This window comes from Chinchilla lanigera, unplaced genomic scaffold (assembly GCF_000276665.1).
Source record: "Chinchilla lanigera isolate Chin_1 unplaced genomic scaffold, ChiLan1.0 scaffold00131, whole genome shotgun sequence".
NCBI lineage: Eukaryota > Metazoa > Chordata > Mammalia > Rodentia > Chinchillidae > Chinchilla > Chinchilla lanigera.
The window spans coordinates 3,062,283-3,073,971 of NW_004955532.1; the positions used below are offsets into that span (position 1 = coordinate 3,062,283).

The 11,689-nt window shown below is 53.4% G+C and overlaps 1 protein-coding gene across 6 annotated transcripts in view; it reads left to right on the forward strand.

The window, feature by feature from the left end:
- Dock3 (dedicator of cytokinesis 3) overlaps positions 1 to 11,644 on the forward strand; it is a gene marked incomplete at its 5' end in the record, with an annotated part of 457,227 nt that extends 445,583 nt beyond the window's left edge. For 4 of the 6 annotated variants that reach the window (XM_005410370.2, XM_013507623.1, XM_013507621.1 and 1 more), the window contains 5 exon segments: positions 2,319 to 2,437; positions 3,571 to 3,658; positions 7,066 to 7,188; positions 7,706 to 7,788; positions 8,594 to 11,644. In XM_005410370.2, the coding sequence (XP_005410427.2) occupies positions 2,319 to 2,437; positions 3,571 to 3,658; positions 7,066 to 7,188; positions 7,706 to 7,788; positions 8,594 to 9,103 (923 nt within the window). 6 annotated transcript variants of the gene reach the window in all.
- Between the last annotated feature and the right edge of the window lie 45 nt (positions 11,645 to 11,689).

Sequence of the window (11,689 nt, forward strand, 5' to 3'; positions counted from 1 at the left end):
CTGCCGTGGTTGCGGTTGCCTTGGAAACCTCTGAGATGAGACATGCGGGCAGTCTAAACTCCGTGAGTCAGCAGCGCCCCCTCATGGTCAAAGGTTACCGAGGTAGAAAATGGATTTTGCATGATTTTGCGTCATCCAGTCGCCCTGGGATTTAGCCTCCTTGGAGACTATCAGAGTACAACTGAAGGGGTTCAAAAGCCCTATTTAAATGTCTTCATGGACAGTAACTGTCTCTTTTCTACCACTGAATCGGCTGCCCAGGGCAGAGGGCAGTGGGAGGGAAGTGAGGGGACAGAGTTGGAAAATAAAACGCTACCGTGGCCCTCCTTTGTTATAGCACCAGAGAGGCGACCATAAAATGAATCCAAATCCTCCACAGAGTCTCAGTTCCTCCCTGGGCCTGAGGGTGACGTCCTTCTATCACAGCCTTCCAATAGATGAGGGTACGGAGTACACAAATGTGGCATTGGCCTTTGCGGCAGCCTATGAGCGTTGAGGTGAACAGCCTGGAGAAAGTCCCCGCAGCCCATCTGGTGCGGAACGGGCAGTAGATGGGTGTCTGATGTGGCATTTGGTGTAAAGGTACCGTGGGTTTGTTCTTTGTTTATTGAGCATGCTCAGTGGAGACTGGCCTGTCCCAAGCCCTGACCCAAGCGTCCCGTGGTGAGAGGACACCACAGGTCAGTGGGATTTGGCCCCCTCTACTTTTTTCTTTACATCGCTATCTTCTTGAGGTTGCCTCAGAGCACAAGTTCGAAAAGAAAACATAGAAATCAGAAAAACCACAAAGTTAGAGCAAATTCAGGCACAGTTTTTCAGGGAATACTGTAATACTTTACGCATTCTCTTAAAACCAGGTCTTAAGGCCAGGCCTGAAGGTCTACAAGTAGGCTCACTCAGACCAACTGGGAAGAAGTTGTACAACTAGTAGCTGGGAGAAGTTACATTACTAGTATTTGTTAGGCTGACTTTTTTTTGTACCAGGAATCAAACTTAGGGCCTTGTGCTTGCCAGGCAGGCACTTGTGCCTCTGACCTATATCCTCTGATTTCTTGAAAGTATTTAAACCTCTTCTTGAACAAAAAGGAATACAGAAGGAATTTCTCAAATGCCCCTGGGGAAAGCTAGCTAAGCACTGGGTGCAGGAGCCCCCCGCTGTCTCCCTTTAGCCACGTCGAGGCGGTGCTGGCCCTGTGCCCTCGAGGGAAAGCCCTGGAGAGCGTGGGTTCCAGACACACGGAGCCTCTGGGAGCACAGGACTCACCTCAGCTAGAGCCGCGGCTGATCTCAGCCTTGCAGCTTCGCAGGGCACACACCAAAGGGGCTTCAACCACCTGAGCCAACCAGATGCCCTGGGTCCAGCTGACTTCCCTGCGAGAGGGCCAGTGCCCCCTTGGCTTCTCCCTGAGTATGCCTGGTATCTGGCTGTGAGCAGTGTACTTCTCAAGGGCTATTCACACTACACCCCAGAAAGGCCAGCAAGTTATTCTTACTGCTTCTGCAAAAGATGGGCAAGTTCTTCACCCTATAGCTGTGGTCTGAATCCATGGGAACTGGGTCACACCACACCAGCGTGGACCAGTCTCCTTTGTATCCCATCTCACCCGGGGAAGTCACTCCAGAGGCCTCACAGGAGACTTTGAACCAAGTCAGCTCAGGAGCCCAAGTTAAAACCCTGTGACTTCTAAATTAGTTCTATACCCCTGAGCCACTGAAGGTCAAGTCTCAAAGCTACCTGGGTCCCCAGCCTCCCGGGCTGTAAAGCTGCCATAGAACTGGCAGGAAGGCGGAGATCGAACCTGGGGGTCTAAAACCTGAAAGGGACATCTTGTGGGAAAAGGTAGCAGGGAATCAGGTGAGAACAGAGCCATTGGCGGTGGGAAAAGATAAGTGTATGGAATCCCAATATGTGTGGCTCTGAGGGACTCTATCTTTTCATGGCTCCATTGAAAGCTGACCCGTGCCCATGCCTGGGCCCCCTGAGAAAGCCCAGCATCCAGGCCACACCCAGGCCTTGAAATCATTGGTGCAGGGGCCCCTACACACCCTATTCCAGCCCTCAGCTCTCATAACCCTGAGCCTCTTAACGTAAGGTGGGGCGCTCTATCAGTGGGGCTGCCTCAGCTGGGATACCAGGTGCAGCCCCTACCACCACCTAGCCACTAGGTTCTACTTCCTTCCTCTTATGCTTGCCGAATTCATTTCTCCCCACCTGCAGGGGATACCTACCTCGGTTCCCCAGTCCTGAGGACACTTGACAACTGGGCCCTCCATTTGTGGTTTGTCATCTGTGCGTGATTGTTCTCACTTGGTTACAGGCTCTCCCTCTCTGCCAGATAAGTACCGCCACACCCGGGAAATGATGCTGCTGCTGCCCACACACCGCGACCGCCCGAGCAGTGCCATGTACCCAGCAGCCATCCTGGAGAACGGACAGGTAGCAAACCCAGCCTACAGATGCCGTCGGCTACACGTGTGTTGAGCTGGGCTTCCTTCATTGCATTTGCTGGGCCTTCAGCATTGTCCTGCATGCCTCCCTCATTCTGCTATAAAAAGGCTGTGGGGCTCCTGCATGGAAGTACAGTATACCTGAGGACCGGTGATCCAGGCACTGCAGGTGTGGGTAGAATGGCACCAGGGTTGGAGGAAATTGGTTGTGTGGCTATCTGTCCTTCTAGCCAGCTTTCTGGATCCCTCGGCCCACCTTCCTCTGGCAGAGGAATACAGTTCTTTGCAACTCATCCCAAGAAGGCTATGGTAAACACAGGCCTGGAGCATGTCCTTCCTCCTTCTGTGCACAGGACACCCACGTAGGCTCTGCCGCTTTTATCTGTCTGGCCTCGCTGCCTTCTGGGGTTGCTGTCCACGGCACTTGCACAGCTCTCTAAACACCCTGCCTGCCCGGAGGTCTGGACCAGGAAGCTGTAGTGATGAACTCTCTGCCCCGGTAGCCTGCTCCTGCCATTCCCCTCAGAATGCAGCGGCAGGCTACCTCTAAGTCACCTCTGGGTGACTGGCACTTAGCCCCACAGTGCCAGGAGTTTCTTCCCGGTACACCCTGAGCCCGATCAGCTGCACCAAGCAGAAAGAATGGATCTGCTTGGAAGGCCCCAGCAGAACAGCAGGGCCGTGTGAGTCCACACTTGGGTGCCGCCCTTTCTTTACCCTCAGTGCTAATGTGAAACTGTGTGGGGCCTCTCCAGGAAGCAAAATCTGTCCAAGTTCACAGATAAAGTGGAGGCCCTTAAATCTTTTTTGCCAGTGGGACTCCCTGGCCCAACAGAATGATGCAAACTGTAAATATTCTAGAGACACTTACGTCCTTTCTCTTGGGCCCTGCATAAGACAACATGGGTAGTGCTTTGACCACAGAAGTGCTCAGAACCAGGTGCTCCTGGACAGTCTTCTCCAAGGCTGGGCTGGCCTTCTCAGCACACCTCCAGCACAAGCCATCCCACTGCTTTGATTCCCTACCTGTTCTCAGAACATACTGGCACTGTGGTCCATATCACTGCCCCCCCAAGACAGAACGCTACTTTCACATTCTTGATATTTTTCTCCTGCCTTCAGTCACCAAACTTCCAGCGGGCCTTGTTCCAGCAAGTGGTTGGACCCTGCAAACCCTGCAGTGATCCCAATCTGTCTGTGGCTGAAAAAGGTATTGTATTCTTTTTCTAGGAGTCCCTCCATGTTTGTGTACACCGTGAGCGTCTGACTCATCCTTGAGCTGCCCGGGGCTGCACCCTAAGGCGCTGGTCTCTGGATCTGTCCAGGGTGCTGACCGGTTCTGCTCACTGTTTAAGCCACATCACCTTTGGATCCTGTTTGTCTGTGTCCCTCCCTCCTTCCATAGTCTGCCTTCAAGGAAGCCCCTGTTTCCAGCTGCCACAAATCCAACTTTATGGAAACTTGAGCTGCAGTCACTCCTGTAGGCTTGCCTTAGCAGGTCCAGAATTCAAGCCCTGTCGTCCCTTTCCTTCTCAGCTTGGGCCTCTCTTGGAGCACAGAACATGCCTGTGGCCAAAGAAGCCACAAGAAGAATACAAAATGCACACCATGACAAAGAGAATTTCCTAAAGATAAGCTTCTCCTAGAGAACCCCTGCATGCTCTAAAGGGGTGCCTTCGTCCTGTAGCCACTCTGGCCAGCAAGACCATCAGCCATACCATGGACTGAGCAGTCCTCCTTAGAACGAGGCTATTTAGATACTGGCATTTTACCCTGTGCTGTCCTCCTGCAAGCTGATGAAAGAACCGGCCTTCAGCCTCAGTGGTGTTGGCCTGAAACCCCAGACACCGGAGTTAATTTTAACACAGAACATTACCTAACTGGGGGCAGTGCTGTGCTTTCCTGTCCCCTGGGATAGTGTGGATCATCCGGGCCCAAGAACCTGGCCCCAGATCAGTCCCGTCCCGACAGATTCTCCTCTTCCCTCCGCCTGTTGGGTGTAGGGCATACTCAGTTCCCATCGGTACAACCCGTCACCCCATCCCACCAGAACATGTTGTCACTGCGTCTGCTCACCAGTGCTGTCTGCTGTGCCCACTGCCGCTGTCCCTCCCTTGCTCGCCATGGAGGACAGGGGCCTCTGCGTCCTCTTCGGAGACCGAGTACTCAGGCTACAGCCTCAGCGCTGCTCAGCATTGGTACCAGATGCTCAGCAACAAAAGGCCTTCTGAAGACACCTTCCTCCATATCCTGAAGGCATGCAGCTTCTTGGATTCCTGCACCTGTGACCCTAAACAAAGTGTCCTTTTGGCCAGAATCCACAATGGCTTTTCCCTTACACAAGATGCAGAACAGTCTTAGAACTGGCCAAGAGCACAGACAAGCTCAAGCTTAAATGAGTGTTGGGGGCCAGACCGAGATGCTCCCCAAACTGGACCCCAGAAGAGTTTCAGGTCTCAGTAAGAAGCTGGACATGCCCACCCTACGCGTGAGGGAGAGGGTTGTCTCAGAACGGGCTGAGCCCAGAACAAGCATGTCCACGCCACAAGGTCAGCCGTTACTGGATGGCAAATTACACATCTGCCCAGTGGCAATATATACGCCATCTGGTGACTTCCCAAGGCTCCAGAGCTGTCACCATTCTTTTGTCAGAGTCCTAACCCTGAGGACAGCACCTCTTCCCTTCAGGTACCCGCCTCTGGCAGGCAGTGACTCCCAGGCCAGGCAAGCCTTCCCTCAGGGACAGGGACTGCGCACCGGGAACCTCAGGCCAGTGCTAAACAGTTGTTAAGACTGAGAAGATAAAAGGACGCAATGGGACCCGCCTTTCTCCCTAGCCCTCTGCTTAGCCCCAGCGTGTCTGTGTTGCACGGCGAAGGTTGCCGGCCTCCCTGCTCGCAGTTATCAGGTACAGGCCCAGCTTGGTGCTTTCTAGCTCACACGATGCAGGCTCATTTTGTCAACCAGAACAGCCCTGCCGGCGTTCTCCTCCCACAGCCTTCCTGGCCCTTGCAATAAACTCTTGCAGCCCCACAATTCTTCAGGGACTAGGTGAGCGTCGGAGATCTTGGGTTGTCGGCATCCCTTTGGAAAAGCTGCTCAGACCCACCTCCAGCTTCTTCCCTGAGCTCTGTGGCTTTTTATGGTGATGATGCTTTGCTTTTGTGAGGAAGAGCCTCCACGCTGAGGATCACAAGCCCCTGCTACATGCTGGGGAAAAACTTGGACAAGGAGAGGCCTGTTCTTGGGGTGGCTCAGGCTCCCTAAAGAAATCTTGTAATGGAGTCCACCTGATGCTTCTCAGATTCAGGATCCTTTCCTCCTTGCGGGCAACAGCTGTGTGCTGCTGCCCAGGGCGGCCATGCCCTTCCTTCTTGCTGCCAGTCATTTACCGCGCCTGAAACTAAGCACCCCTCCTTAGAACAGAGACTGTTTAGCCAGTGGCACTGTACCTTGTGTTCTGCTGCAAGCCTGCAGCAGTCCCTGAGAAAGAAGAGGGACATTGCTCTCCTATCTCTGGTTCACTATGGGCCCAAACCCTCTTGGCCACTCCCTCAAAGGCCAGGCTCTAGCTTCCTGCCTTCCGGGGGCCCACAGTTCCCGTCAGGCCTTGAAATCCCCCACTCAGTGGCTGGACCAGGAAGAGCTCAAACTCTAGGTGCCTCAGGCTCCACCCAAAAATGGTATTTGTTCTCTAGGAGAGGTCAACCAACACGCTCCGCATGCTCTTTCCTGCACCTCCAGAACGGACTGCTGGGCCCCAAGTCCGGTCGTCACTCCTCTTCTCCCTTCTGTAGTCTTTCACCATGACTATTTTTGAAGCCCCAGTGTTACGGCACTGGATTTCTTCTGAAGTCTGGGGCCGACCACCATTCATGGTGTGCAGACAGTTCTCTAGACAACCAAAGCATTCACAGGCTCATAGGCCTCCCTTCTCTCAGGAAGCAGTCCGTCAGCTAAGCAGGGGCTGAAATGCCTGCACTTACACTGTCCTCCAGCAGACAGATTCAATAGCTCTCCTTGCCTCGAAAAACTTCCTGTGCATCCCAGTCCCAGCCATGGGACGGGTCAAAGTTTGAGTGGCACCATAGCCCCTTTTGGGTACCATTTAGGGACAGAGCACTTTCTCACTCTTTGGCCACGCTCTGGGGCCTCTGAAAGGAGGCAGGCTTTTCCTCCATCCTGCTCTCAGCTTTTTCCACATGGCCCAGGCAGTAGAAGAGCCCTGACTCTTGACTTCGGCAAGGAGTCATAGCCGCACTCTGTATTCTCTTCAGCCTGTTTCTCTCTCCTGTCCGCTTCTGTTCTCTCTTCTCCTGGCAGATCCCGGAAACTGCAGCTATGCAGGCCAGTGTATGTCCTCTCAGCTGTGTCACCTCGAATGCTCTTCAAACATCAGTGCCCTCTGCTGCTGTTCTTTTATGCAGCTTTAGTCTTAGCCCTTTGCCTTTGTGGGCCTCAGGGCCCGGGCTGGCCAGTGTTTTTAGTTCCCGGCTGACAGGCCATTTTTGTGTGTGCTAGTCATACAGGTCACACCTGGAGAAGCCGCAGGCTATATAGGACAGGCTTAAAAAGTGGCTCAAGTAATCCATTCACCCATCTCTTTCCAACCTTCAGTGGTGCCAGCAGCCCTCAGCAGCTGGAGTCTGGATAGCGGAGCCCAAGAGGCCCAGCCCTTCCTGTCTGCCCACATGGGGCGCATCCTGGCCCCCCCAGTGCCTCCCCGAAGCCTGCTGCATGGTAAGACCTCCAGCGGGTTCTCCCACATAGTCCTAGGTCTCAGACTCTGCTCAAGGACCAGATCAACAGCCATCCGGGCTGAGAAGACTCAGCCAAAGAAAAAGCATGCACACCACAGGCAAGTTCCTGCTGAGCTTTGCGGTCCATAAGGTTTCCGAGTCTACATTAGCTCAGTAAGGCCGCCCCAACCAAGAAGGCTGAAGACCACGGAATCAGCCGTGCCAGGCACACCACTCACCAGCCTGTCATCACCCAGCAGTGGGACAGAGTTGCTGCTGCCTGCAGCCTATCCTTCCATAAGCTCTGGGGCACTCAACTTCCCTGGTCACCTGTGTGGCCAGCACAGCAGCCTGTGTTCTGAAGATCATCAATGTAAAGAAAAGTTTTTCTCTGGCCTTCAATGCTCAAGAGTCCCTTGGGGACTCCTCCACAGCTGCCCAGGTGGCCCAGCGAGATGATGCTGCTGTGCAGCCTGAGCAAGGGCCCCACCTGATGCTCTGGTTCTGTTCCCTTGCAGGTCATTACTCCCTACACTTTGATGCCTTCCACCACCCTCTGGGTGACATCCCCCCGGCCCTCCCTGCCCGGACCCTGCGCAAGGTAATGTACTGAAGCCATAGCTCCACCATCTCATCTGCTGTAGAATCACCCCGGGGTTCTCAAAAGGAAACTGAACCCTTCCCTGCTTCTCTCCTCGGGTGTGCGAGACACATGGCTACAGTCGATCGGTGCATCCTGCAGCAAATGCAGGGAGGACAGGGAAATTAGAGGGTCTTGAAGACAACGCGTAGCACCAGGGGCGTGTGGGTGAGGGGCACTGAGAAACTTTGGGGTTTTCTGCCAACACCACGGGTTATCAATGTGCCGTAGCCCAATGGCTAAGTAAACACCCCTGAGGGGGATTACAGAGCTTTTTACAGTAGAGTCCAGTGACAGCAAGAAGCACCATGCACCAAAACTTTATAAAAACACTCAAGAAGTAAAATTTAAATCTTGCTGTTTGTTTGCAAGTCCAGAAAAGACTGGATCTGTTACAGATTTTAGGAGGAGAACGTATTCATCTGATCCATGGCCCACCAGTGTCCTTTCTGCTCCCCACACCTGACCTCATCACCCAACCCTTCCATTAGTGACCTACAGCCACAGACAGCAGCCTGGGACCCGGCCTCAGGGGGCACCAGTGCCAAGTAGTCAGGGCAGGGCCATCGTTAGGTCCACAGAAATGATTTTGAAGCTCCACTGGCTTGCTTGAGGTCGAGGAGTACCCCTTGGGTTTCTGGGGAAGAAACAAGAAACATGCAGCTGATGAGGGTTAGTCACTGGTCAGCAGACTCCTGGTCTCCACGTGGTGGCCAGCCAGTCTGTCTAGAGAGGGTTCTAACGTGCCCACCCTTCCTTCGCACAGTCTCCTCTCCACCCCATCCCAGCCTCCCCCACCAGCCCCCAGTCGGGCCTGGACGGCAGCAACTCTACACTGTCTGGAAGTGCCAGCAGCGGTGTGTCCTCCTTGAGCGAGAGTAACTTTGGGCACTCCTCAGAGGCCCCACCTCGAACCGACACCATAGACTCCATGCCAAGTCAGGCCTGGAATGGCGATGAAGACCTTGAGCCACCCTACCTCCCTGTCCACTACAGTCTCTCCGAGTCTGCTGTCCTGGACTCCATCAAGGCCCAGCCATGTCGAAGCCACTCAGCCCCAGGGTGCGTCATCCCTCAGGACCCCATGGACCCACCTGCGCTGCCGCCCAAGCCCTACCATCCCCGCCTGCCAGCCCTGGAGCACGACGAGGGCGTGCTGCTGCGCGAAGAAGCTGAGAGGCCTAGAGGCCTGCATCGCAAGGCCTCACTGCCTCCTGGGAGCACCAAGGAGGAGCAGGCCCGCATGGCATGGGAGCATGGCCGAGGGGAACAGTGAGGGGCAGGGAGGAAGCTCACCACCACCTTCAGTGAGCAGCTCGCCAATCCGCTCCAGGTGTGAAAAGCAAGTCCCCCTCCCCACCCCCCAGGGAGCTGGAGAGGCTTGGCACTCAGGAGAGAATCACCCAAGTCTCTGTTCTACTGCCGTGAACTCATGTGTTGCCATGTTCAGAAGCTGCAGCAGCATGAAGGGTTGTGGCTTTTTTCACTTTTCGTTTCCATTTCTTTGGGTTTTCCTTTCGTTATGCAGTAGATGCTCTCCTCCTGCAGTTCCAGACCCGTGGCGCTATGTGGAGAGACTAGACAGAATTGCTTTGCAACACTGCAGGGCCAGGAGCAGGAGCCCAGGCCCCCCATCCACAGCAGAGCTGCAGAGAACGGAAATTGCACTAGGGACCTCTTCCTTTGCTATATGGACAGAAAAGTTCATGGTTGCCTTCAGGGATTGCAAGGACCACGTGGACTACATGTCACAGGTGGCTGAAGGGGCCACAAGCCATTTTGCACAAACGCTTGCCCACCTGCCAGCTCTTCCATCCTGGAGTGTGCAATTGACGGGCTGGCCAGGCCAACCTGCCAGCTCAGGCACACGACTGGCCTAACTGCATGCCCAGGGCACACTGCCAGGTTTCCATGGGCCAGCCTTGTCTCCTGTTCCACCTTGGACTTCTCTCCGCCACTTTTATTTCTCACCATTCACTCCCTTCCACTTGGATACCTCCTAACCTGTGGAAGTCTCTGTAGTGAATGGATCTGCAGGGTTCATCTCCCACCCTCTCGGGGTTGAGAGGAGCAGTCAAAGGGACCACCCTAACCACCTTCCTCCGAGGCGGAGTTAGGCCCCTTCCCATGTGTTAGAACTAGTGTAAGAGAGAGGCCAGTGGCAGGGGCCAGAAATCCTCTAAGCTTTCAGAAGTGGCCACAATGCCTGCCATCAGCTCCTGAATCAGGGATTTTCAGCACTACCTCTGAGCCATGGGGTTGGCTGCCCAGCCAGGCTTCCAGGCCATGAGGACATGTGGTCAGATTCAGCAAGCTCCTGGGTAAAAAGGGTGGGAGGGAACGTCTCCTTTTGGAAGCAAGAGCCACGTAGGTAGAATTGTCATCTCCTAAGTGGCCAAGAACAGCACCCCGCTCCAGGCCCAGAGGGACCACCACTCAGGGTTCAGGGTGGGCAGGAGGGCAGTTTCTCCAGCCGCCCCAGTCTGTTGGGCAGGGTGAAGTGGGTCTTTATAGGAAACTTTCAGGTCAGGGCACTGATTTTCCTCTTGGTGTATTATTTGGGGAATAGGGTGGGGTGGGTATAGTAGTATTTTACCAGGGTGCTTCTAAGTTACTTTAACTGTCTTGAGACAAAATCTCATTTGCTTGAGTTCACATTAGTGATGGTCACAACTTTGATGGTTCGAGTCCCTTCTCCCTTCTCTGTTCAGCAGGCATGTTCCTCCCCCCACCCAGCCCTCTTTTGCTTGCCCTGGCCCCTAGCCCTTCATTCCTTCTTCATGCCCCTTTCCAAACAGAAAAGACCATGGTCAAGGTGTTTTTCTTGAATAAACAAATGCCAATTTAAGACATGCCAGCAAGTAACCTACCGGGAAAGAGAAAAGGCCGTTACTTTTAGGTTGTTTGGGTCTTATCATCAGTGTGAGGCTTTTTCCGAACCATCAGCATCGGTCCCAGCAGTCAGGCTGCTGAGAGGACGGGTCAGCAGCCTCTAGCTCAAAGGGTAGGCCTGCTGCTAAGCTTCGACTCACCTGCAGGCTTTAGTCTTTGGATCATAGGGGGTTCACAGGTGTTAGCGAGTCAGGGGTTAGGTTTGTAATTTCTTAGGACGGCAGCTTTAGATTTCCAGGCACTTCCCTGAACCTTGGTCCCTGGACAAGACAGTCATGACGTAAGAGCATCTACCTTCTCCACTTGGTGGTACAGGTAGCGAGCGGGTGGGGGAGTATAAGCTGGTTGCCCTTGCTTTGTGCAAGGTGAAACGAATTTGTTTTCCCTTTCCATTTACCCTCACTGTATGACATGGACACATTCTGAATCTCTTGTTGGAGAATCAGCCAGTCAGAAGGGAAATGGGAGGCCAGAGATGATGAGAATCCTTTGAAAAGATTGTGAAATACTGATTTTCATTCTTTCAAGCTTACTTGTAAATACCTATTTGAATGCTGTGTATTTGTACAGGAATTTGAGCAAAAAATGTATAGAGTGTGATGTCCAATTGGTATTCAGCCCTATAAATGTGTTTTTAACCTCTGGCATTCTGTGCTTATTTAAAAACGAGAAAACTTCTAACCATTTCTTTTGTGTATTCGTATCTAAAGAAAAAGTGATTTAAAAATGATCTTACCTGTACCAGAAAAGCGAAGTTTAAAACATTTGTACCAGTGTCCCTAGAGGTGTTTTACTGTATATACTGTGGTAGCATGCGCTAAACCCCGCGAGTACTGTCAATTTTAGATGTACATATCCGCCACTGGACCCTCCTCCCCCACCCTGACTGCTGTGATGTGAATTAAAGATGAAAACCTGACACTGAGCCGCTGCACTCACTGCGTGGGGCAGGGGCGCCCGCCCGCCCCGC